The sequence below is a fragment of the Leptonychotes weddellii genome, chromosome 9 (genome assembly GCF_054177405.1).
Source record: "Leptonychotes weddellii isolate Sample4059 chromosome 9, ASM5417740v2, whole genome shotgun sequence".
Lineage (NCBI taxonomy): Eukaryota > Metazoa > Chordata > Mammalia > Carnivora > Phocidae > Leptonychotes > Leptonychotes weddellii.
In genome coordinates, this window is record NC_138377.1 from 66,700,202 (window position 1) to 66,726,540 (window position 26,339).

Here is a 26,339-nt window from a genome sequence, read left to right on the forward strand (position 1 = left end):
GTAGAGTCAGCTGATTTCAGCATCTGCATCTCAATGGATCCAGGACCCAGATTCTTTCTTCATTCCCCTCTCCAGGAATCCAGTTTAGAGATTGGGCAGGCTTTCCTTTTCAACCCTTAAAACACATAGGGTCTGTACCTCTCTGCCTTTGTATGTCATCTTGGTATTCCAAAGCCCATTTTCACAATGATTTCAGAGAGCCCTATACTCATCTTTCTGGGGTTCCAAAATGATCCACTCATATCTCTTATTGGAGAAGAAGAAAATCTGCAATGTAACCTTGTAACTGTTAGGAAGCAGGAAATTATCAGTGAGTATAGGTCTGTAATCACAACATTTAGGAGCAAAAGCTAATATCCATTGATTTACTTGTATCCAGAAAGAATTGTATGATGTGTAGACAAATAGAAGTGTATAAGTAAACTCATGCAAGCAGTTATTTACTTTTTCATCTCCTCTCTATATAAGAATGAGGAATGAGCAAGGATGGAAGAACATGAATTGAGCAGGTACTATGACCAGTCATTATACTAGACTCTTTCATCCATTCGTATATATGTTAGGGAGGTAGGTATTACTCTCCCCCATGGTATAAAGGAGGAAATTGAGTCTCAGAGAGTTTAAGAAATTTATTCCAGATCATGCAGCTAGGAAGTTTCTTGCAAACTATCACAATTTATGTGAAATGTCCTAGAATATCCCTGTGCAGCATCTTGAAATAGAGATTTTCATTTGCTACTCTCTGTCAGGGTCTGAAAATTAAACTGACAGATTAACTGGAGAGAAACAGACAAATTTTATTGAATTTTTAACTTACATAGGAGCCTTCACAAGAGAATGAAGACTGGAAGTGACCAGGGCAGGAAGCTTTTATACCTTTAGACAAAGAAACAGTAAATTTGTGAAGAATTGAGAAAAGACCAAGGAGTTTGAACTAGTGATAGCAACTGGCCAAGAACGCTAAGAAGATAAGGTTTAGTTTAGTAAAGTTTGTTTATACAGCTAAATTTTACTTCAAAGCCTGAACCCTTAACCACACCCATCTTTTATTCACCAGTCCTGTTAACTGGAATATTACCCAGAAGGTAAGTTCTAACTTGAATGGATCTAGACCGTTTATAATGAAACCTGTTACCTTGCATAAATTAACCATTTTGAGGTCACAAAGGTTAGGAAATTCTCCTAAAGGAATGAAAATTGTTTACAGTGGGGCCATCTGAACAAGAATGTGTATACACAGCTTGAATTAGCCTGTGTTTGCTTGTGTTGAGTACATTAATTCAAAAGGAAACTTGGTTTAAAAAATTCAATCTAAAAATAGGGCAAGTAGCATCAGGGTTCCATAAGAGACAAATAGGTGAAGGAGGGGATTGCCTTATTCCGGCACCTTTTAAGGTAAAGGAGGGGGGAATCTGCTTTTAACTCATTAGCCAATCAGACTCTGAGGCCACTTCTTAAAGCCACTTCCTGTCTCTCCACTTACTCTCTCCGTTTTGGTGGTGGGCTGGTGAGTGTGCACTTAATTTTGCTCCCTGTTTTGAATTTCTCTTCCATTTGAACCCTGTATTCTGATGGCAGGCCTTTATTTCAAGCAAGCATTGGAGTATGTGTGAGTCACAAGGTGATTAATTTCGGCTGTGTGGCGACTGGGGGGAGGCAGGGAAATGCTCTGCCTGGCTTATTTCCACGTGGCCTCTGCAGCCCTGGGTCTGCCTTCCTTCCCCGAGACCCGGTGACCCAGAAACAATAGACTCTGCTTCATGTATAGAGTGCCCGTGTTCCTGGAAATTGCCTGGATTCATTTTGCTTGGAGGGAAAGGTATTGTTATTATCCCAGTGCTGTTTCGACTTCTATCTCCCTGGGTAAGAGGGTAGACCTTGGGAGGAGTTTCAGACCAGTACACTTTAATTCTGTCGTGTCTGCAGGGCCCAGGTCCTTGATGGGTTTGCAGGACCTGTAGCAAACGTTGTCTTTGCCCTGGTCTTTGCTCAGAGCATTCCAGCTTTCTTAGTGAGCCTCGGCAGCAACCCCTGAAGTTTGATTTTACCGAGCCCTAAGAGGAGCTCCCAATTTTAATGTCACCACTGTAGTGAGGGTGCCCTAAAAAGCCTAATATATACTAAAGTAGAAATTGGGCCTTAGCCCAGGACAAGCCTAAATCAAGTACTAGCACCACAGTTTACTCTTCAAGTGACCTTGGGTGAGTGAGTGAACCATTATGAGGCTCTGCTTTTGAAAATCAGAATATACGAAGGCCAGGTATTATATTAAATGTTAGATACCTTCTAGAAGTAAACACTACATTTATTTTGGATATCTTTTTTCTTATAAAAAGTTTTGCCTAGTGACCTTGAGCGTAAATGGATTCCTATTTTCCTCCTTGATCTACATCAGTTTGAATATAATGTAGGTGTTCGTTATTCATACAGGCCCAAGGTGTGAAAGAAATAAACTAGTGGATGGAATGTGGTAATAGACAGTTGTCGACTTATCATAATCCTTGTAATTCTCAAGTTTTATTGTTAATGTTATCTTTTGAAAATAATACATTCACATGGTTCAAAATTAAAAAGGGATCAAAGCGTGTATCACGAAGTCTAGGCCACCTAATTCCCCATGCCCCCAACAGCATTAACAGTTTCTTGTGTGTCCTTTCTGAGATATTTTATGTAAGTATAAGCAAATACATGTATTTCACCCTCCCGTCTTCTTTACATACTCTACCAGTTATCTAACTTTTACCACTTAGGATTTCCAAATGAATAAATAAAGAATATCCACATTCTTTTTTTTTTTTTTTTAAGATTTTATTTATTTGATAGAGAGCACAAACAGGGGGAGCGGGAAGGGGAGCAGGAGAGAGAGAAGCAGGCTCCCCGCTGAGCCGAGAGCCTGATGAGGGCTTGATCCCAGAACTCCGGGATCTTGACTGGAAGGTATGTAGCTGAAGGCAGACCCTTAACCGACTGAGCCACCCAGGCGCCCCCATCCACGTTCTTTATAATGGTTTTACAGTAATCTAATGTATGTGCATATCATAATTTATTTAACCTTTATTGGTCAACATTTAGGTAGTTTACAGTCTTGTTGTTGCCCCCACAATGAATAACCGTGTATATAATTCAGTTGTCACATACGACAGTTCAGGTGGTTTTTGATATATTTATAAGGACTCTAAACATGCAGTGCTTCCTGTTACTTATATTTATTTTGTGCACAGTGATGACCAGAAACCAACCAACACCATAAATGTCTTGATTGAGCAATAAAGGATTTTCTATCAAAAGCAAAACCGCGCTGATGGCTTTTATGTGAATATATCTTTGCCCACTTAAGTTTTTGTTTTTTTTTTTTAAAGATTTTATTTATTTATTTGACAGAGAGACAGCGAGAGCAGGAACACAAGCAGGGGGAGTGGGAGGGGGAGAAGCAGGCTTCCTGCCGAGCAGGGAGCCCGATGTGGGACTCGATCCCAGGACCCTGGGATCATGACCTGAGCCGAAGGCAGACGCTTAACGACTGAGCCACCCAGGCGCCCTGCCCACTTAAGTTTAAGGGATGGTTTATTTTGCTGTGGACTTGTATTTAATGTTGAGAAGGAATGGCAGCATGAACCAGAGAAACCACATGGTTTTTGTATTCACCAAGGGCAGAAGGGGCATGTTTCCAGTGTTTACTTAGCAAAATGTGTGTTGGATATCTTTCTGAAATTATGGTGTTGAGTGGGTAAACTATATTTTAGCATTAAGTTGGGGAAAATGGAAATGTTTTTTAGGATGTAAACATGCAAAACAAAAGCTTCTGGGAATCCCACCAAAGCTATATATATTTTTTTCTTTTTTTTTTTTTAAGATTTTATTTATTTATTTATTTGACAGAGAGAGGGAACACAAGCAGGGGGAGCGGGAGAGGGAGAAGCAGGCTTTCCGCTGAGCAGCGAGCCTGATGTGGGGCTCGATCCCAGGACCCTGTGATCATGACCTGAGCTGAAGGCAGACACTTAACGACTGAACCACCCAGGTGCCCCTATTTTTTTAAGTCTTTTTTTTTTTTTTGAGAAAATCACTTTATTCTAATTAATTCATAAATGAGAGCATCACAAAAGGTGATTTAAGGAGGCACACAAACATCTGCCCAACCCCAAATTCAAACCATCTCAATGAACTTCTATATAGTAAGAACAACCTTTTTCATTCCAGTTCTGAAGAAAGCTATATTTAATGATGAAGGAGAGGCTTAACTGGTGGTTTTACACTTTATATATTCACCATCAATTATATTTTTATGCTAAATTAACTTGGTCATGAGAGATGATTTTCCATATCTTCAATCTGAACTTCTTGATTAGGCTAATCCATTTGCAAATCTGCACTGCTTCAGCACCTCGCTGAAACCTTCACAAAGCTTCAGGTCACCCTGGTTCTGGGCACACTCCAGAAACTGTTTCATCTCATAGTGGCATGGGCCAAATTGCTAGTGTGCTGGCTGAGTTCCCTGAGGGTCCTGGTGAGTGATGTCAGGCCTTGAAGGCTCAGCATTGCCTCCTCCACCGAAGCCCCCAGTGATGGCATGACCTATCATGTGCCCGACAGCAGAGCCCAGAGCCACGCCAGCTGCAGTGGTTGCCATCTGGGCGACGAGACCTGGCTGCCGGGGCGGGCGCAGCAGCAGGTGAGCCGACAGCAGCTGGTGGAGCCGCTGCTGGCGCTGGTCTAGGCGCCGCTCTCATCTGAGGTGCCGGGCTGGCCGGAGGGGTCGTTCGGGAGGTGCGGCTCCTCCGGCTTCCAGCCGGCGTCTTTTTTTTAAGTCTTAAAAAGGCTAAAAGCGGGTGCCTGGGTGGCTCAGTCGGTTAAGCGTCTGCCTTCAGCTCAGGTCGTGATCCCAGGGTGTTCGCATCGAGTCCCGCATCGGGCTTCCTGCTCAGCGGGGAGTCTGCTTCTCCCTCTGCTTCTGCCCCTCTCCCTGCTCATGCTCTCTCTGTCAAATAAATAAATAAAATCTTAAAAAAAAAAAAAGGCTAAAATCATCTAGTTTTCCGTTAGGAGTATCTTGCATTTGGAAGGGCCTTATGAGGAATCTGAATGTCTTTCTTGGCTTCAAGATTATTGTGAAAAGTGAAATTGTTAGACAGGATTCTGTATTCCTATTCATTAGCTGGGTGAGCTTGGACACTTAATAATAGAAACAACATATTAAATATTTAACTACATGCCAGCTACTGTGCAAAGTATTTTATGTTTATTTTACCTCATTTAATCTTCCCAAGGGTCCTAAGAGGTAGGTGATATTTGTCTTCATTTTTCAGAAAGGGAATCAGAAGCTTAGAGAAGTTGAAAATATGTGGAGTCAAGATTCAAATCCAGTTTTGTCTGACTTCAAAATCCATTATCTTAACCACTAAGCTGCCTGCCATTTAGACTCCAAACCTTGCTTGCAGACCTATAGAATGGAGATGACATAGTACTTGCAAAATGAGGTAAATATAGAAAGTGCTTTATAAATTCTGAGATAGACCAAGTATTATGAAACAGATAAAATGTCAGGTTACCAGAGTAGCAGTTTTACTGCCTCCTGTATTCTGATTTCAAGTTATTCTTTCCTGCTGTTTTGATACAAAGCCCTTAGGTACTGTATTTTCATTTGTTACACCAGCAATGAGACTGGGGCTCTTGGTATGAGCTGGATGGTTGGTCTATGTTCCTGAACTCCCCACTTTTACTTTCTATATGCTCTGAGAGGTTAAAAACAATCACTATTTCTTTTTTTTTTTTTTAAGATTTTTTTATTTATTTGACAGGAGAGAGAGAGCACAAGCAGGGATAGCGGCAGGCAGAGGGAGAGGGAGGGGCAGGCTCCCCACTCAGCAGGGAGACCGATGTGGGACTCGAACCCAGGATCCTGGGATCGTGACCTGAGCCAAAGGCAGACGCTTAACTGTCTGAGCCCCCCAGGCGCCCCAAAACAATCACTATTTCTAAAGTAGCTGACAGTGAGTGGGAAGCAAAACTTGGAATCTGTTCTGATAGCAGCGTCTTAAAGAGCTATCCCTAAAAGAGAGCCATGCCAAGTGACAGTTAAGCATTTACTTCCTATATGAAGTTTTGTATTGTTTTCCTTTTGTTTCAGGTTGAAGATGGAATCCATGGAGGAAGGAAGGCCTGGGTCTTCAGACCCCTGGCTGCCAGTCCAGAAGTGGCACTGTGAAAGCATCTGTAACATCTGCTGTAGATACCCTAACAATCAAGTGGGCTTGGATCTGGACATTCTCAGTAGGAATGGTTAAAGACTGATGGGACCATAAAGCAAGTACTTGAACTTTGACTAAGCTAGGCCTTAAAGTGTTCTCTATGTCCCATGTCTATGTGTCTTTTCTATCTAAAAAAGATAGGTTCTTTGAGTTACTGTTGTATCCCATAATGCTAGGCACAGAGTAGGCACTGAGTTATTGGCATGGAACAGTGTAAAACTGAGCAGTAGTAATCTTAAAACAGAAGCATCAGATGATTTGGTATTAATCAGTTTGTAGTTTGTATCAGGCCTTTATGAAGCACCTATTCACATAACGTAAAATGTACGTTTTGGCCATGAGCACCAACATTTAGAAGCATTTATTTCTTACGGGGAACAAAATGCATGGGTCATTGATAGTTCACGGGGGAATTTACAAATTATTTACTTAAGCTCCCTAAATGCTCAGTAAATATGAAATGGCCTTCACATGGTAGAATGACGTTTGCTGAAGCATAGCCAGAGTCCTGCAGGGAGCATCATGTATTGGGAAAGGTATCCTGTGTTTAACATCAGGATTTATGTCCTAAACTTTAGGTTATGTGCCAACGATACGGAGACCAGAACTTTTACAATCTAGGTTGTTTGTGAGATGATTCAAATAGAGAAGTTGCACCTTTATATACATATATTCTCCTGTAGGGAATACTTGGATCATGGAGTTTTGAGGTAGACATTGTTAAAGCTGTAGAAACCCTGCACTTCAAGTCTTACTTCCTGTCTGTGTTCCCTTGGTTAATCTAATATGCTGCCCATCTGAAAACATCTTACAAAGTGGAGTATTATTCAACTATAGGACAGGGGTTAAAATAACACTTTGATTATATGTCTCAGGTACTTAAAACACCTCAGTTTCCTTCTGACCTACTGTGCCACAATAGCACTCTCATTATGTGCTACAGCAAACCATCTTCTGTGGCTCTGCCTCTTATTTCATGTAGGAAGTGGCGTGGTGAAGTGAAAATTGGGAGTTTTCACAGAACTGGATTTAAATCTTAGTTCTTTTTTTTTTTTTTAAGATTTTTATTTATTTATTTGACAGAGACACAGTGAGAGGGGGAACACAAGCAGGGGGAGTGGGAGAGGGAGAAGCAGGCTTCCCACGGAGCAGGGAGCCCGATGCGGGGCTCGATCCCAGGACCCTGGGATCATGACCTGAGCCGAAGGCAGACGCCCAACGACTGAGCCACCCAGGCGCCCCGCTCCTAGCTCTTAATAGCTAGGTGACCTTGGGAAATTTATTTAACTTCTCCGAGCCTCAAATTTCCCTGTAAATATGGGATTGTCAAGTTTGAGTGAGATGTTTTTTACAGTTCTTGATAGATAGTAGGAATTTTCAAGAATGGTAGCTACTACTTCCTTTCTGTCAGTGTATTTTAGTCATACCCATCCTTTAAGGTGCTGCTGTCCAACAGAACTTTCTGTGATGATGGAAATGTTTTTGTACATTTGTACATGTTTTGTATTGTTCAGTATGGTAGCCATTAGCCACCTGTGGCTACCGAGCAATTACAATGTGATTGGTGTGACTGAAGAATTTAATTTTTAATTTAATTTTAACGGCTGAATGTGGTGTTACCTATTAGACAATGCAATTTTTTTCTTTTCTTTTTTTTTAAGATTTTATTTATTTGACCCAGAGAGAGGGAGAGCACAGGCAGGAGGAGCGGCAGGCAGAGGGAGAGGGAGAAGTGGGCCCCCACTATGTGGGACTCGATCCCAGGACCCTGGGATCATGACCTGAGCTGAAGGCAGACACTTAACTGACTGAGCCACTCAGGTGCCCCTGCAATTTTTTTTCTTGTGAGGAGAACTTTTAAGATCTCTCTTAGCAACTTTTAACTATACAATGTGGTATTATTTTAAGTGCAATTTTAAGGCTCATTCAAGACCTGTACCTTTTTTCTTCATGAAGACTTCTGTGACCAGTGATTCTTCTTCTTCTTCTTTTTTTTTAAGATTTTATTTATTTATTTGACAGAGAGAAACACAGCGAGAGAGGGAACACAAACAGGGGGAGTGGGAGAGGGAGAAGCAGGCTTCCCGCGGAGGAGGGAGCCTGATGAGGGGCTCGATCCCAGGATCCTGGGATCAGGACCTGAGCTGAAGGCAGACGCCCAATGACTGAGCCACCCAGGCGCCCCCCAGTGATTATTCTTCTTAGCATAGCTTGCTCTATTGCTCATTTGGTACTCCCCATGGACATTAATTTTCATGAATCTTGTCTTTCTAGCTAGATTTTATCTGAGGTTATACATTTTTAAATCTTCACGTTGCTGCATTGAAAGGAACTTGATAAAAATATAACTAATATATTTTTAAATTTATTTTATTTCATTTTTTTTATTATTATGTTACTCACCATACATTACATCATTAATTTTTGATGTAGTGTTCCATGATTCGTTGTTTGCGTATAACACCCAGTGCTCCATGCAGAATGTGCCCTCTTTAATACCCATCACCAGGCTAACCCATCCCCCCACCCTCTCCCCTCTAGAACCCTCAGTTTGTTTCTCAGAGTCCATAGTCTCTCATGGTTCATCTCCCCTTCCGATTTCCCCTCATCATTTTCCCTTCCTACTATCTTCTTCTTTTTTTTTTTTTTTAACATATATTGCATTATTTGTTTCAGAGGTACAGATCTGTGATTCAACAGTCTTACACAATTCATAGGGCTCACCATAGCACATACCCTCCCCAATGTCTATATAACTAATATTTTTAGTTAGTAAGTTTTAAATTATCATTAAATGCAATATAAGAAATTTTCTAGTTAGTAATCTGGTGAATAGGGAATAATCTGAAGGTTGCCTGCAGTGATGAATTTTGTGTCCAGACTGTTTCACCTAAAAGTTAGATTACTACACTCAAGTGTCAGAAGAGGCAATTATGCTTTTTCTTATATTGCCATCTTGTGGCCAACTTGGGCGCCAAATGATGCTAATTCAATTTTGCTATGTCAGAGGAAGTTTTCTTTAGTTTATTGTGATAAATTTTTACCAAGAGTAAAGGTTAAATACAGTCAGCATTGGCTGAAATGAAATGGAAACATGCTTTGAAAAAAATGTTAACTATTTTGGATTACCTTCTCATTTTTTTTTTAAAGTAGACTCCACGCCCAAGGTGGGGCTTGAACTCCAAACCTTGCGATAGAGTTGCACGTTCTACCAACTGAGCCAGCCAGGGGCCCCAGATTACCTTCTTACTTATCTTATGAGTTCCTGGCTCTTTCCTTTTTTTTTTTTTTTTTTTTTTTTTAAGGATTTTGTGAATTTAATGACTGGTTACAAGGGTTTTCTGTAGTTAAACATCCTGCGGACTTGGAGAGGTTGGCAGTATCCCATGCCACTTATTCCCCATATCACTGAATTTTTCCCATGGCTGTCAAGCTCTGGTTGCAGGCAGGACACGGCTCCTTTCCTTTCCATACCTGTTCTCTTATTGTCAGAGTTTAGTTAGACTTACTGTCTAGTTTTACCCAAACTTTTAAATTTATTTATTTATTTATTTATTTTTAAAGATTTTATTTGTTCATTTGAGAGAGAGAGCATGAGCAGGGGTGCGGGGTGGGGGGGGTGCACAGGGAGAGGGAGAAGCAAACTCCCCGCTGAGCAGGGAGCCCAATGTGGGGCTCCATCCCAGGACCCTGGGATCATGACCTGAGCTGGAGGCAGATGTCCCCAAACTTTTAACTTTATACAAAAAGCTGATCTTGTGTAAGAAGACCTACCCTAATGTGATATTGAGTTTGGGCATTTCATGATGTTCTCCAAATAAATGGGTCAATTTATATTACTGACTGGAGGTTCATATAAAGAATGAAGTTTTCCTTGAGGTTAATTTTCCTTGAGGCTATAGGGTATGACTTGGGAGGAGGCTGGTGTGCATTCAAGTCGTGTAATCATAACCTTTATTTACTTACTTACTTTTTATTTTCCAGAGATGATACATCTGGAAAGATGATGCTTAGGTAGTTGGTAGATCATGTTGTTCAACTAATTCCTTGATAGAAGCTGATTCATTTGATACCAGAGGTAAGTATAAAAGAAAACTGTTTTTACTTCATTTGGATTTTTAATCACTTACTAAGTTTTGGGGCCTGGTGCTCTTTGTGGCTGGAATTTGGTAGTTTAAAAAAGCCTTAGTTCTAACCTTAAGAGGGTTCGCTTGGTTTAGCGATGAGGAGCCGGTGGTGGTTTGCCCTTCATCAGTCATTTTTAGTTTGCCATGATGAAATGCATGTTAAGTCCGTGTTTCAGCTGATCACCCTGATTAAACACATGCTCTGAGCAGACTAAAGCTAGGGCAAACGCCTGGAGTTGAATTCTGCTTCTTGGAATTCTTACTGGATTCTAGCCTCCAGTTCCAGGTAGTTCTTTTAAATATTTGAATTATGGATCTGGACACTACAACACTTTGTTGTGCTTTGATCTTTGTGGTATCTTCTTGAGATAGGTAGAACCAGGGTCAGGAATCCTTAATCTAAACATTCAAACACTACAGAAAAAGCACTGATAACTGGTATAATTCTGTCAACCACTTTCCTTGGCTGTTTTAAACTTACCACTATTTTATTAATCTATATGTAGGATTAAGAGAATCCCAGAGTTGGTTAAGTCGATTTTGTCAAGATCATAAAATGTGACACTATATAGTCATTTAAAAGTTATGATAGAGGTTTATCTTTCTTGAAATGGAAGGGTATTTATGATACATTAAAAACAAGTTATAGAGCAGTATGTGCAATCCTTTTTATGGTTAAATATTTTCATATACTTATGTTTACTTCAGAAATTATCTGACAGGATATACTCAAATACCAGGGATTATTGTCTCTAGAATTGCATTCTAAGTGTGATCTTGTTAACCTGTATTTTCTGAGTTTATTATATTCATGTATTGTATAATTGAACCTACATGGAACAGGCTTCTATTCTTTACCTGTGCTTGCATGTTTCAGCAGAGAATGGGGTACATATGAGGAAGAAATACAGGAAATGCAAATAATTCAAAGTAACATCAGCATTTGAAATAGTTTTTAGTTTTGGCTATGTCTTTTGCAGAAATGAAGTTTCAGGAGACCAAAACTAGATCTGAGTCTCACTTCTTTCCCAGCCTGGAATTCTTGGGTGCTCTAAGTCCTGGATATACAATAGATGATGACAACATTTTTCTTTTATGGTAAGGCTTAGAAGCTTTGACATACATATGAATCTTTGAAAATTCGGCTTTATGGTTTCATGGCCAGCTGCTAAGTTGCTACAAAAATTTTTATTTTTTAAAAAAGGCAATTAAAGATGTTGAGAGGTTGCTTAGTATAATAGTTATACATGGATTCTGGAGTCAGACTGGGTTCAAACCCATCCTTTGTCACTTAATCAGCTCTGTAACCTTAGCAGGTTTCTTAACATCTCAGTCTCTTAGTGTCCTTGTATCTTAGAAGATGAGAATAATAGTACTGGATTCAAAAGAATAGGATTTGACTTTGAAGATTAGATAATAAGTGCATGGGCTTAGAACATTGTTTAAGCATATGGTAATCACTCAAAAGATGTTAGCTGTTGTATCATCAAAGTCCCTGTGCAGTTTTTGCTTATATGCATCTTTATGCCAATTGGCCTATACCTCATTATGTTTATCTCCAGCACACAAAGCCTAATTTAGTTCTAGAGTTAGGCACACTGTGGTGATAAGGACTATAGTGTGTATCTCTATGTAACTGTTCCAATAACATTTCTTTAGTTGATTGATCTTGTTTTGGCATCAATTTATTTATCATCTTATTCCTCATTTTGTCTCTCTAGCTGGTTTTGTCTCTCTAGCTGGTTCTTCTAGCTCTTAGTTGACTTAAAAATTTAGATGTAGTGATTCCTTTTAAGAGTGACTTGAGGGCGCCTGGGTGGCTCAGTCGTTAAATGTCTGCCTTCGGCTCAGGTCATGATCCCAGGGTCCTGGGATCGAGCCCCGCATCGGGCGCCCTGCTCAGTGGGGAGTCTGCTTCTCCCTCTGACCCTCCCCACCTCATGCTCTCTCTCTCATTCTTTCTCTCTCAAATAAATAAAATCTTAAAAAAAAAAAAGAGTGACTTGATAGCTTTATTTTTATAAATGTTCCTTAAAGCATTTATTAAAATGGTTGGAGATAAATTTTGATGGCTGTTCCTCTCACTGCTTGGAGCCTTAGGTAGTGGGATTTTAGTCCATCATATATCAAAGCTGACTTGTCTTCACTCAGGGCACCATTTGGGTGGGTTGGCCATCCGTTAGTGTCTTCTGATTTTTGCGGAGTCATACAATTACAAAGCAGGTGGTGAATCTAGATAAGAATGTACCTGTGATTGAAAAATAAAACTAATATGAAAACATGAGGATATAGTTTTTAGAAACCCCCTTGACTACAAAAGTATTTGAATAGCACTGACCTAGGACCATGAAAGAAATAGGTCTAGTAAACTGATTCTGAGAGTTACTGAAACATTATACTCTGAAGTCATTAAATATCAAGTGGTTTAATCAGTTTTCTACTGATGAGTTTCTATTGATCAGTTTTCTACTGAGTAGCTGTTTATACATTTCAAGTTAGTATTAAAAATGTCTTTTTCTTTCCAGCATGAAGGTAGATGATTCTTCAAATTAAAGATGGAAGCTGACTTTTCTCACCAGAAATGGTTTATAGAATCAACTTGCAAAAATATAAGAGGCACCAAAGGAAGGAGTAAAATATTTGCTTTTATCATTCCTAGATTCTCTGCTAGATTGTAAACTCCATAAAAGCAGGAAAACTTCCTTATCTATATGCCTGGCCCAGAATAGATACTCAAAAATATGTGAAGTGAGTTGAAACCTCCATTAAATTTTTTTTTTTTAAGTCCCTGGAAAATGGCAACTATTTTAATGGCATTTCAGCAAGACTTTTATTTATTTATTTATTTGACAGAGAGAGAGAGAGACAGTGAGAGAGGGAACACAAGCAGGGGGAGTGGGAGAGGGAGAAGCAAGCTTCCCACCGAGCTTGGAGCCCGATGTGGAGCTCGATCCCATGACCCTGGGATCATGACCTGAGCTGAAGGCAGACACTTAACGGCTGAGCCACCCAGGTGCCCCAAGACATTTATTTACATGTAATAATTGGGACTTCAATTTTGACTCTGGTGGAAATTGTAATAAAGGTACATTAAACTATCTGGGTACCAGGAAGTCTACTTAAAACACTTAATATTTGGGGAGCCTGGATAGCTCAGTGGTAAAGTATGCAACTCTTGATCTTGGGGTTCTGAGTTCAAGCCCTATGTTGGGTGTAGAGATTATTTAAAAAATAAAATCTTAAAAAAAATTAAACTCTTGATACCTAATTATCATGCTTGATCCATTAAGAGTTAATGACAAATGGCTACCAAAACAACCTGGGTATGTGAGGAATAATTATATAAAAGTTTACTGATATTTAATAGGAAATCTTTTATTATGAGCATTTTATAGCCCTGTTGGACATTTATCATTGATTTAAGTTTTACATACCACTCAGGTATGGTTAAAAAGTCATTTCTGCTTTATGTTTATAATGTTGAAATATTTTCAATTGTTTTGGCTAAATTATACTTCAGAAATTTTTTTGCTTACATAGTATATTTATATCCTTGAGGGTATATTTTACAAGCAAAGGATATACAAAATACAAATTCAAATATTGGAAGTCTGGTACATATCCCTGTATTTTGAAATATGATTTAATTCTCATGCTTATATTAGAATTATACAGATGGCATGTCACTATAATAACTTCTGTTAGAATCTGAAACCAATTTTTTAGATTAAGATTCTTCTATTAAAATGAGTGTAAGTATCAAATTAGTTTTAGAGTAGATCATGCTAACATTTTTTTTTTTTAAAGATTTTATTTATTTATTTGACAGAGAGAGACACAGTGAGAGAGGGAACACAAGCAGGGGGAGTGGGAGAGGGAGAAGCAGGCTTCCCGCCGAGCAGGGAGCCCAATGCGGGGCTCGATCCCAGGACCCTGGGATTATGACCTGAGCCGAAGGCAGACGCCTAACGACTGAGCCACCCAGGCACCCCTAGATCATGCTAACATTCTAAGATTCAATGATAATAGGAGAAATTGCTATCTTGAAATTCTTAGAGAAATGTGGTATATAAATAATATAACTGATAGGTACTTAGAATATCTACATAAGATCAATATTAAACTTTATGATAAAAAAATCATTTTTGAAAGGTGAAATAACCTGTAATTAAATGGTGTAAGTGATGTGTAAGCACAAATTGTACAGTCAGATTTTATTCAGACCCTTACATTAGAAAGAATGGATTAAAGATCTATAAATGAAAAGCAAAACTTTAAACCTATAGAAAAACAAGGAATATGATGACATGGGAATAGACATAAACACAAAGAAGAAAGATTGATAAATTTGTGTACACTAAAATTCAAACTTAGGTTTGCATGCCATGTAACCAACAAAGGACTCCATATAAATCTAGAAAATGATCAAAGGATCATTTGATTAACTCTGAAAGAGTTAATTCACTGCTGAGAATCCCTGAGTAGTCATTCATCTGAAAAGATGCTTAATCTTACTAGTAATCAAAGAATTGCACATTAAAACAACATTCAGATACCATTTCACTGCCATCATAAGGGCAAAAATGAAAACAAAACAAAACAAAAAATTGACACTTCCATATGTTGCTGAGTGTAAAGCAATGTGATCTCATCTTTGCTGGTGGCAGTGAAATTTATTTGAAGTTGATTAGACACGAACCCAGTCTCTAGGTATTATATTTTATAGGAATTCTTATCATGTGTACTCAAGGAGACATGTACAGAAAGTTTATTGCAGTACTGATTTTAATTGTAAAAACCTGGAAGAAATGTCCTTTAGAAGAATGGATAAATTGTGGTATATTTGTAGTATTTGGCTGTTAAAATGAATCGGTGCAAGATAGGTGTATTAACTTGACTACATCTCAAAAATAGGTTAATGAAATGGTGTATTGATAGGTGCTGTATGATAAGGTTTAGTAGTTTTAGGACATGCAAAACAAGATGGATGTATACATATATACTAAAAATATAAAAGCATCCATGAGAGTGATAAATACCAAAATCTGGCTTGTTTACCTCTGGAGAGATAGGAGGAAAATCAGGAGGCTTCAGCTGTAATTGTAATGTGTTACTTCATTTGAAAAATATCATATGTGAGAAGGATTTCAGTTTATTAAAGCTGAGTGATGGTCATTCTTCACACATTTTTTGTATGCTTGATATTTAATAATAAAAACCAAAATTAAAAAAAAAAAGTTCTTTTTAGTGGATGGATCTTTGTATCTCAGCCTTGATTGTTTTCAGTAATCTCATCCCCAGGCGCACTCTAGAAAAGAGCCCTTGAAAGGTTTGTTTATGCCGTAACAGGAGAGGACACAGTGCCACTGAGAAGCGGGTTAGTTCAGTTCCTGGTGTTCCAGATTACTGGGATATTAAGACTTTGTAGCACCCTGCCCCCTTTTATTCTATCTGGCAAAACGTGTTGGCAAAAAAAAAAGTATACATACATATACATATATATACGTATATGTATATATGTTACTCCTACAGGCTTTTAGCCAAATGGGTTGGAAATTTGAAACTGATCTGGTGCGAAAATCGTGTGGGGAACACTAAGGTTTGGGGAATCAGTGGTCTTAATGATGAAGCAGGAAGAGATCATATTGCAGTACAAAGGTTTAAGTTAGATCGCAAAGTTAGGTACTGGCTGAATTTGAATGCTTTGTGTTTTCTAACTTTGAGATTGTATTCCTTTGTTGTACTACATTTGGCATTGTTAAAATCAGAAAATGCACAAAAGGCTCAGATAGCCAAAATAGATATTAGGGGTTTACACATGAACCCCCAATTTTGTTTGAATCCAATTTGTACCACTGGAATTAAGTTACCACTCTAAACTCTAACGACATTTTAGGAAATGTATACAAAGGTCAAGATGACCCTTTCAAATTACTGTGAACAAGCTGCAAGTAGACAGAAAACTAGCAGAAAGTTGTTTAGTTAGGATAGGTTTTTGTTTGGAGAAGAATGGGTTAGTATTAGAGATTCACTACCCAGAAAGGGGTTTGCAGGGCTTTGGTGTCCATTGTGTTGCTGATTCATTGGATTGTGTGTTACTAATTCACAATGGGGTCACACGTGGACAGGTGGCCGGCCACAAAAGACAGCATTAAGGCTTGTATTCCAAGGACCCCTCAAGCCCTCCTCAGCTTAGTTTCTAATATGATTCTAATAGACCCCTATAGATTGAGCAGAAAATCACACAGTTTACAAAGAACAGAAAAGAAAGTGACAGGTAAGAGCATTAGGGTAAAACAGGCACAAACATTTAAACAATTACAAGTAGGTCCAGGAGAACACACAGGCAGAGCACCTCAAAAAAGCTGACACCCGATCGATCCTCTCGCTTCATTACAGGCGCTGTAATGAATGTTGTAACACAGATTCTAAACCAAGAAAAAGTTCTATTTTCTTTAAATGTATATAGAGGATGTGTAAAAGCTAGAAAGGTGTCTTTATCAAGATGGATTAGAAAAATAAAATGGCAGAATCTACCTCAACATGGAGGTGATAGCTATCCAATTACAGGTATCTCAAATTTCTGGGACTTTTTCCTGAAACTGCTTAGCAAGTCTGTGCTGCCCAGCCGGTCCTCCCCAAGAGTTCCCAGGACAAACACGACACCTGCGTGTACTCAGGTAGGGGCACAAGCCGGCCCTGTTAGCTTCTCAACTGTCCCACTCCCCGTCCTGCTCTTACTCAGGAGACTGACCTCAAATGTTATACCCAGGATAGCCTAGGATGTTACTTTTGTGCCAGTTGAGGGCAGTAAAAGGCACTCTGTGACAGTATCCATGGGGCTCCCAAGTGGGAAGCCTGGACCATGCTCAGTGGGACGCACGCCCTCACAGCGCCTGAGACGCGCGTGCGTGGGGATATGCGCCTGAGTCCAGGTGCCACAGCCTGACGGGTCCCAGGATCCTGAGCGGCCGGAAGCCCTGTGACCACCACCCGGCAGGCTCCAGGGCCACCCCGCGCATGCGTTCTGTGTCTTACTGGAGAGGCACCGCGAATCCTCGCTAGTGTAGTGCTAGAGTTGTGGAGGCAACGGCGTTTTCCCGCGCTTTTTCTGCGCGCCTCAGGTTAGATATTTTATTTGTATTATTATTGTTATTTTCTCTGTAGAGTGCAGAAAGCAGGCCAAGAACTCCAGAGTGAAGTTTCCGTGAGTCTAATTCCCAAAAACTCGGCCCTCGGTAACTTGGGACAATTCACCGAATTGGGTCTTTCCCCCAGTCGTGGAAAATTTGGAATTAGCTGCACCTCCCGCTCTGCCTAAGAAAGTTCTCAGCTTTAAAACTTCCCCGCTCTTCTGCTTCTCCTATGCCTATTATCCTGCTGGGGGTAAAATAGGCCTTATAATTCCTGCTGCCATTTACCCTTGGAGACTAACTCAGTGGGTACTTTGGGGTAAAGATGTCAGCGCGTCCTCATGGACCCCTGTGACCAAGGCAACATTTTTTTTTTTTTGATCAAGGCAACATTCTTGACAGAATTTGTTGGTTAATAAATGTGTTAAATATGAATATTTTCCTTGGTGTATAATTGGTGTGTCACAGTTATTTCATACAATATATGATTTTGGTATATCCAGAATATTGCTGTCCAGTTTGGGTTAGTAAAACTAGTGAGAGTGGACACTATATTGAAAAATAACTTAAGAGTATTTATTTATTTACTTAAAAGTATTTATTTAGTTTTACAAACTTTTACTGCATTCAATAGTATTTATATTAATAGGTGAATTATTTGATGATAAAATAAATCAGCTTTTGTACAGATTTTCAGGTTTCATAATGGTCATTTGCTTGGATGAATTAAATTATTTTCCATTTAATACTATCAGATTACTACTCTTTTTTTAGGTAAGGCAACACAGGTAAAGAATCTGAGAAATCAGTGTATATGAAAAACCTAAAAAGTAACTTAAAGAACACTTTTCACTAAAGAATGGCTGAAATTGGTGCCTGGACTTATATCTGCCAAGTGTGAGAAGTGGTACTAAAATATTCTAGCAAACTATGGATGGTAGTAAATTTGGCTTTTTTGTTTAGGTATTGAGGAACGGCAGAAGGCAGTAATTAATTTTTATTTGTACTTTGTAAATGTTCCTAAGCTTTATTTTCCATGTACATATTATTTTTGGCTTTAGTAAGATTTGGACCACTTGTGTCTTTAATTTTTTCTTTAAAATTTTTTTTCATGGGCTTTCTATGGGTTTACACAAGGGAGCACAGTTAATATTGTTGAGTGACTGAAATCTATATAATATGTTGATTATAATAAATACAAACAATAAAATACATTATTTTATCATAATAAAATGAAAACATGTTCTATTTCATTTTCATTGAAATATGACTTATTTGACCTTTTCATTTACCCCTTATTGGGATTCTTTTCAGCATCTGCAGACTTCAATCTCTGTTATGTCTTTGTGTGAAGACATGCTGCTTTGTAACTATCGCAAGTGTCGCCTCAAACTCTCTGGTTATGCGTGGGTCACTGCCTGCTCTCACATCTTCTGTGATCAGCATGGCAGTGGTGAGTTTAGTCGTTCACCAGCTATCTGCCCTGCCTGCAATAGTACCCTTTCTGGAAAGCTAGACATTGTGCGCACAGAACTCAGTCCATCAGAGGAATATAAAGCCATGGTATTGGCAGGACTTCGACCAGAGATTGTGTTGGACATTAGCTCCCGTGCACTGGCCTTCTGGACGTATCAGGTTAGTGCTTAGGCTAGGTTTTCTGGAGAGTATGATTTGAGGCATATGTGGAAGCTTCTAATGTTTTTCCTTCGTTGTGTTTGTATTCATTTTTTTTTTCAAGATTTTATTTTTATTTGTTAGAGAGTGAGAGCACACAAGCAGGGGGAGCGGCAGGCAGAGGGAGAAGCAGGCTCCCTGCTGAGTAAGGAGCCCGATGTGAGGCTCGGTCCCAGGACCCTGGGATCATGACCTGAGATGAAGGCAGACACCTGACCGACTGAGCCACCCAAGCATCCCTCATTTTTTATGAATATATAGAAAACATTCTTTTTAATAATTTTTTAAAAAGATTTATTTATTTATTTATTTATTTATTTATTTATTTATTTGAGAGAGCGTGAGAGAGAGTGTGTGTGAGAGAGAGAGAGCACACAAGCAGTGGGGAGGGGCAGAGGGAGAAGCAGACTCCCTGCCAAGCAGGGAGCCCAATTTGGGACTGGATCCTTGGACCCTAGGATCATGACCTGAGCCAAAGGCAGACGCTCAACTGACTGAGCCACCAAGGCGTCCCAATAAATGTGTTTTTTCTTTGTTAAAGAAATAGGTTTATTTTTGGAAATCCAAAAGAAGGAAAATAAAAAATGAACTATAATTCCATAACTTAGAGATCATTGTTGATATTTTCATATGTGTATTACTGGACTTTTTCTGTGTATAAATATATATTTTGTCCAAAAGTAAGGGTAATATCAGTTAAAGCTGACATTATGCTTATTATGAATATTTTATTACATATTTTTAAATTAGCTATTCTATAATCATAATTTGAATAATTGTATTGCATCATAATTTATTTTCAAGCTATAAAAAAAGTTGCTAAGATTAAATTCCTGAAAGTGGCTGAATACATTTCAAAGTTGTAAAAATTGCAGTATTTTGGGATGCCTGGTGGCTCATTCAGTTAAGCATCTGACTCTTGATTTCAGTTCAGGTCATGGTTTCAGGATTGTGAGATCAAGCCCTGAGTCCAGCTCCAAGCTGAGTGTGGAGCCTGCTTAAGATTCTCTCTCTCCCTCTCCCTCTGCCCCTCCCCTGTGTGCTCTTCTGTCTCTCTCTCAAAAAAAAAAAAAAATTAAAAGTTGCAGTATTTTATTTTTTATTTATTTTTTAAAGATTTCATTTTATGTAATCTCTATACCCAATGTGGGGCTTGAACTCACAACCCCAAGGTCAAGAATTGCATGCTTTGAGCCAGCCAGGCACCCCCAAAATGACAGTATTTTAAAATTGCCCTCCAGTTAGGCCTGGGGCCTATCATTTTTTGTTCCCTTAAGTGTATGAAGGTGCTTGATTCTCATACTTTGTACTCACCAATTAGATATGAATAAAGTAGAATCTCATTATTCTTTTTTTATGTTATGTTAATCACCATACATTACATTATTAGTTTTTGATGTAGTGTTCCATGATTCATTGTTTGCGTATAACACCCAGTGCTCCATGCAGAATGTGCCCTCTTTAATACCCATCACTAGGCTAACCCCCCATCCCCCTCCCCTCTAGAACCCTCAGTTTGTTTCTCAGAGTCCATAGTCTCTCATGGTTCGTCTCCCCCTCCAAGAATCTCATTATTCTTTAAATATGCCTTTCTTGGATGACTTTTATTTTTTTATTTTTTTATTTTTTTAAAGATTTTATTTATTTATTTGAGAGAGAATGAGAGAGAGAGAGCACATGAGAGGGGGGAGGGTCAGAGGGAAGAGCAGACTCCCTGCCGAGCAGGGAGCCCGATGCGGGACTTGATCCCAGGACTCCAGGATCATGACCTGAGCCGAAGGCAGTCGCTTAACCAACTGAGCCACCCAGGCCGCCCACTTGGATGACTTTTAGATGAAAACATTTTCTTGTATTTTTTTCATGTATTTTTCTTTTATGCATTGCCTGTTTCAATTTGTTTATTTCAGTTGCTATAGGTTTTTTTTCTTACTGATTTGTTAAGAATTCTCTATGTATTTAACTCAGATGTTACAAGAAATTTTCTTTTTTCAGTTATCTTTTATTAGTATGATTTTTAAATTGGCCTTTTTTTATTGTTGAGTTCTAAGAGTTCTTTGTATGTTTTGGATAACATTCTTTTATGAGATAACGTCTTTTACAATTTTTTTTTTTTTTTAAGATTTTATTTATTTGACAGAGAGAGACACAGCGAGAGAGAGAACACAAGCAGGGGGAGTGGGAGAGGGAGAAGCAGGCTTCCCGCTGAGCAGGGAGCCTGATGCGGGGCTCGATCCCAGGACCCTGGGACCATGACCTGAGCCAAAGGCAGTCGCTTAATGACTGAGCCACCCAGGTGCCCCACAAATATTTTCTCTCAGTCTATGGCTTGTCTTTTCATTCTCTTGACATTGTCTTTTGCAGAGCAGAAATTTTTAATTTTAATGAAGTCTAGCTTATCAATTCTTTGTGCTTGCTGGTGTTGCATCTAAAAAGTCACCATCAAACCGAAGATCATTGATTTGCTCCTCTGTTATTTTATAGGAATCTTATAGTTTTATGTTTACATTTAGGTCAGTGATTCATATTGAGTTAATTTTGGTGAAGGTTGTACAGTCTATGTTTAGATTCAATGTGACCTCAGTATTTTGCTGGCTATTGCCCAAAAGCTGCTCTCAGTTACTTGCCTTGTTGGCCTTTGCAACATGGCTACTTGCTTCTACAAAGCCAGCAAGAGAGAGAATGTGCTACTCAGGCAGACTTTATAGTCTTATGTAATGTACTCATGAAGCAGCATCCTGTCATTTTTCCTGTATTCTAGTCACAGTTTCTGTCCACATTCAAGGGGAGGATCTAAGTACAAGGAGGCAGGGATGATTTGAGGCTATTTTACAATCTGTTCTCCACAGTGTGGATTACTTGAAATATGAAATTATTTCTTAAAAACCTTAAGATTCCATGTCACTTGTTAAGGTTAGACAAATACTTCTTTTGTTAGTATAATGATAGCAGTTTGAGAGTATTCCTCCAGAATGTTTTCCTATGCAGTTAGTGACACAGTGTATTATTTTCTATAATAACCATCCTATTGTACATCTAGTTTGCTTACCTGGTTCTTTTTTTTTTTTTAATTTTTTATTGTTATGTTAGTCACCATACATTACATCATTAGTTTTTGATGTGCTTAACTTGGTTCTAAATGTTAAATTAATAACATCCCAGTGTAAGTCTTTCTTTTTCTTTTGCATTTAAAGTTTTACAATATATAACTTAAAAATCTTTTTTTGGGGACAGGTACATCAGGAGCGTCTCTATCAAGAGTATAATTTCAGCAAGGCTGAGGGCCATCTGAAACAGATGGAGAAGATATATACTCAGCAAATACAGAGTAAGGATGTAGAATTGACCTCTATGAAGGGGGAGGTCACCTCCATGAAGAAAGTGCTAGAAGAATATAAGAAAAAGTTCAGTGACATCTCTGAGAAACTTATGGAGCGAAATCGTCAGTATCAAAAGCTCCAAGGCCTCTATGATAGCCTTAGGCTGCGAAACATCTCTATTGCTAACCAGGAAAGTACCCTTGAACCATCCATGATTGCACAATGTGGTGTTTTTGGCTTTCCATCAGGTAAGAAGGGACGTGTAATATCCAATAAGTGTTCTTTAAATCTTTCACATTGTGTTCTGCACAGTTCCAGGAAGTCAGTGGAGATTCCACAGGCCTAGAGTGGTATAGGTTTCAGATTCTTCATCCATGTCTCAACATGTACATCTTCGCTTTTATCTATTTTATTCGCTTGTGGTGAAGTTGCATCTTCAGTGTAAACAGAGAATAAATCTCTCCAAAATAAAAGTTTGCAGATTGGTACTTTAAGTGAAAAGCTACTTCCTTGGGGTAATAAGAGTATTAGCTGCCATTTGTTGATTCCTTACTAAGTGCTAGGCACTGTTACAATTTTACACATATTCCTGTTATTTTTCAAAACTTTGTGATGTAGTTATTATTATCCTTATTTTACAGATGAGAAAACTAAGTCATCGAAAGTTTAAGTAAATTGGTCAAGGTCACAAAACTGTCTTCAGAGCCCACACAACCATTTCCTTCCTCAAGAAGGCCATGTTCAGTTTCTTTCACATGGCACAGTTCTTAAGTTATTGTTGGTTGTTTGGTTGTTTCACTTTTGTTCATTTATCAAATATTTATCAAACATATTTCATGTGCTAGGCTGCTAGACATAATTCTAGGCAATGAGAATATAAGGATTATCCAGATAAGATTCCTGCCTTCTGGAAGTGTACAATCTAGGAAGATACCACTTCTTTTTTGCTCTCTAGGTGCTTTGGCAAATGCAATGAATCTCATATGTCTTCCTGAGTTCTCCTCTTTATACTACTCTTAATATAACAGAATCCAATAGATTTTGCTATGCTATTAATATAAATTATTTTTGGCATATAAAAAAGTGAGGTTTCTTGTGCGTGATTTTCCTAAATATATGTTTTTTTAAATTATAGGCTGAGGAAAAAGATTTAGCGGGGGAGGAGATGTCCTAGAAAGAGCGGGAAGTAATGAGATGAGGTGTATCAGATAGAAGAATTGAAACAAAAACAAGTTTTTGCTTAACTTTCAGTTAGTCATAATTATAATTTAGTCAATCAAAGTGTTACTGTATATTAACATTGTAGATATTTTTTCCTTGTTACGATCCACATTTATTTTGATTTCTTTCATATTCACTAGTTCTTTCCTGTTCCACTTTTTATGTACACTTACCTTTTTACTTTCACCTCTTGCTACAGTTGTTGGCTTGAAGCAGGTATAGTCTGCATTCTCCTTTAGTTACATGTTCCCTTTAAAACTTGTAGAAGCCAGGGGCGCCTGGGTGGCTCAGTCGTTAAGCGTCTGCCTTCGGCTCAGGTCATGATCCCTCGAGCCCCGCATTGGGCTCCCTGCTCCACGGGAAGTCTGCTTCTCCCTCTCCCACTCCCCCTACTTGTGTTCCCTCTCTCGCTGTGTCTCTCTCTGTCAAATAAATAAATAAAATCTTAACAACAACAACAAAAACTTGTAGAAGCCAAAGAATGGCTCGGTGGAAGTTGTTAACTGTTTATTTAATCAGATCTATTGTCTGATTTTTCTTAAGGTTATTCTAATTGGTCTTAGATCATGAGTATATGCCAGTTTTTCATAGTTGTCCTATATTTTCTAGAGTGTTTATGGCAATCTTTAAAAGAAAAATTATTCTTAAAGAACCTGGGATAAAAGGTTTTATACACACAGAATATTCCTTAAAGTAGATTACATGGATAATGAATAAAATTATGAATTATAAGTTCTAGCTTTACTAAAAACATATTTCATTGTGTCAAATTACTTTTGGTGATGAGGTCATGGCTATTGGAAACTTCGTCACAGCAGAAAGTATGGTATGTACTGTGGTCATGGGAGGGAGTGGGAGCCATCATAGCCCTTTTCTTTATCCAACATTAGGTTTATATTTTACTGTCTCATAGGAGTTGAGTTCTGTTAAAATATTTATTAAATAATTTTGTGTTTTTGTTCCTAAAGATCTGTAAGGAAATAGATGCTTGTTTTCCCCCCCTTTTTTTTTTCCTAGGGAACAACTCCAAGTTTCCTTTGGACAGTACACCGGTTCGAAATCGGGGTGGTGGAGATGGAGATTTTCACTTCAGACCGTTTTTTGTGGGATCTCCCACAGCACCTGAACCCAGCAACAGCTTTTTTAGTTTTGCCTCTCCAAGTCGTGAATTAGAGCAGCAGCAAATCTCTAGCAGGGCCTTTAAAGTAAAAAGAATTTAGCTCACTTTACAGAATATTTCTCTGTTCACTCTTAGTGATCTCGTTTAGCAAATAATCTTTATTCTATTTAGGATGAGAATCACCAACCTTTGTGTGCTATTACATTTTCAACTTATGAGGAACTCAGTGTCAGCAGGAGTGGCTTTAGGGTCTGGCTTCTTTTTCTGTTTCCATAATTTGAAGTGTGAGCATTATATTAAACTCAAATTTATTGTGACTGTTGAGTTTTCACCAGTAGTGAAAAGGTTACAGTATTACTGCTTGTTTTGTAGATCACCATTTGTTTTCTGTGTTATTTCCGACTGAACTAGGTGTTTATGTATATGTATATAAGCACGTATGTTATATGTCTACATGTCACTTTATGTTCTGGTATTTATGCATATATGTTTTCCTTTATATTGATATTTTGCTGTATTTGCCAGCATATTTATGTGAAGATTTTGGTCTCAGGAAATGGCAGGTGAAGCTGTAGCTTGTTATTTGGGTACGTTCCTTTATTTGTATATATTTATGTATCTGCCCTTGTATTAATTTGTTTGGAGGTGTGCTCATGTTGGTGAATAAGAATACAATTTGATGCTTGTATGTTGTCTGTTTTTCTATTTTTTAATTTTGTTGTCTGTATTTCTAATTAAAAATGATTCACAGTGATAAAGTTATTTTGTAAAGGTGATTTTTTGGCATTTATTTTAAAATGAAATGACTTTACCCTTTTGCCAGAAGTGCCTTATTTAGGAATACACTCTTACCACAGAAAACTTACAATATGTTATTGATCTCAAGAGATTATGTTAATTAAAATACTTTTAAAGACTTATTCCTTGTTTTCCTTTATTAAGTAGCATTTCTGATCACTATCACAAATAACTTATTTGAACCGTAGAGCTGGGGCACCTGGGTGGCTCAGTGGGTTGTGTCCAACTCTTGATTTCTTCGGTTTACTGTCTGACTCTTGATTTTGGCTCAGGTCATGATCTCAGGGTCCTGAGATAGAGCCTTGGGTCTGGCTCTGTGCTCAGTGGGGAGTCTGCTTCAGGTCTACTCTCGCCCTCCACCCCTTCTCCCCTGCGCGCGCTCTCTCAAATAAATCTTAAAAAACAAACTAACAAGCAAACATAGAGCCAAGAAAGAAATTTGAAGAATATTTTCAGTTACTTTACATCCTCTTAGTGGCATGACTTGAAAGCATTCTGGTTGCAGAAGCGGAACATCTGAGATCTAGTTATGTTTTTTCCCATACATTGGTTGTGAGTTTGAGTTTAAACTTTTCTGGGATTGCTATATCTGGAAATGAGGGACTGAATTAAATTATCCTGTAAACCTTTTCTAACTGTTAAATTTCATTATTTATTTTTATTGGTTTGGGAAGAATTACAGTAGAATTATCTAAATACCA

At 38.5% G+C, this 26,339-nt stretch overlaps 1 protein-coding gene, 2 non-coding genes and 1 pseudogene across 6 annotated transcripts; 3 read left to right on the forward strand and 1 right to left on the reverse strand.

The window, feature by feature from the left end:
• Window positions 1-4,062: 4,062 nt before the first annotated feature.
• LOC102748138 (putative coiled-coil-helix-coiled-coil-helix domain-containing protein CHCHD2P9, mitochondrial pseudogene) lies at window positions 4,063-7,774 on the reverse strand (annotated as a pseudogene).
• On the forward strand, window positions 5,158-25,760 carry CCNB1IP1 (cyclin B1 interacting protein 1). Of its 4 annotated transcripts, none has more exons than XM_081830825.1 (8): window positions 5,158-5,477; window positions 6,128-6,307; window positions 10,233-10,326; window positions 11,356-11,473; window positions 16,946-17,055; window positions 18,823-19,143; window positions 22,414-22,747; window positions 24,738-25,760. In XM_081830825.1, exons 4-8 carry the CDS (start codon window positions 11,449-11,451, stop codon window positions 24,938-24,940), a joined length of 993 nt encoding a protein of 330 aa, XP_081686951.1. In that variant the 5' UTR covers window positions 5,158-5,477; window positions 6,128-6,307; window positions 10,233-10,326; window positions 11,356-11,448; the 3' UTR covers window positions 24,941-25,760. The 4 variants fall into 4 exon arrangements, with proteins under 4 accessions (XP_081686951.1, XP_081686950.1, XP_081686949.1 ...); XM_081830824.1 differs by having other exon boundaries at window positions 6,128-6,303; XM_081830823.1 differs by having other exon boundaries at window positions 6,128-6,303; window positions 11,356-17,055; window positions 22,414-24,883.
• LOC115940025 (small nucleolar RNA SNORD126) lies at window positions 10,512-10,588 on the forward strand. Its single transcript, XR_004074809.1, has one exon. It is a non-coding gene; the product is annotated as a small nucleolar RNA SNORD126 (small nucleolar RNA).
• On the forward strand, window positions 12,442-12,589 carry LOC115940024 (small nucleolar RNA SNORA79). Its single transcript, XR_004074808.2, has one exon. It is a non-coding gene; the product is annotated as a small nucleolar RNA SNORA79 (small nucleolar RNA).
• Window positions 25,761-26,339: the final 579 nt, after the last annotated feature.

Bases quoted from the DNA above. Each gene is read 5' to 3' on its own strand.
- CCNB1IP1 (XM_081830822.1), top strand. From the start codon at position 16,783: ATGAATGTTGTAACACAGATTCTAAACCAAGAAAAAGTTCTATTTTCT. The intron at 17,056-18,822 runs GTAGGGGCACAA...GATTCTTTTCAG, and splicing joins CGACACCTGCGTGTACTCAG to CATCTGCAGACTTCAATCTC. The intron at 19,144-22,413 runs GTTAGTGCTTAG...TTTTGGGGACAG, and splicing joins TGGCCTTCTGGACGTATCAG to GTACATCAGGAGCGTCTCTA.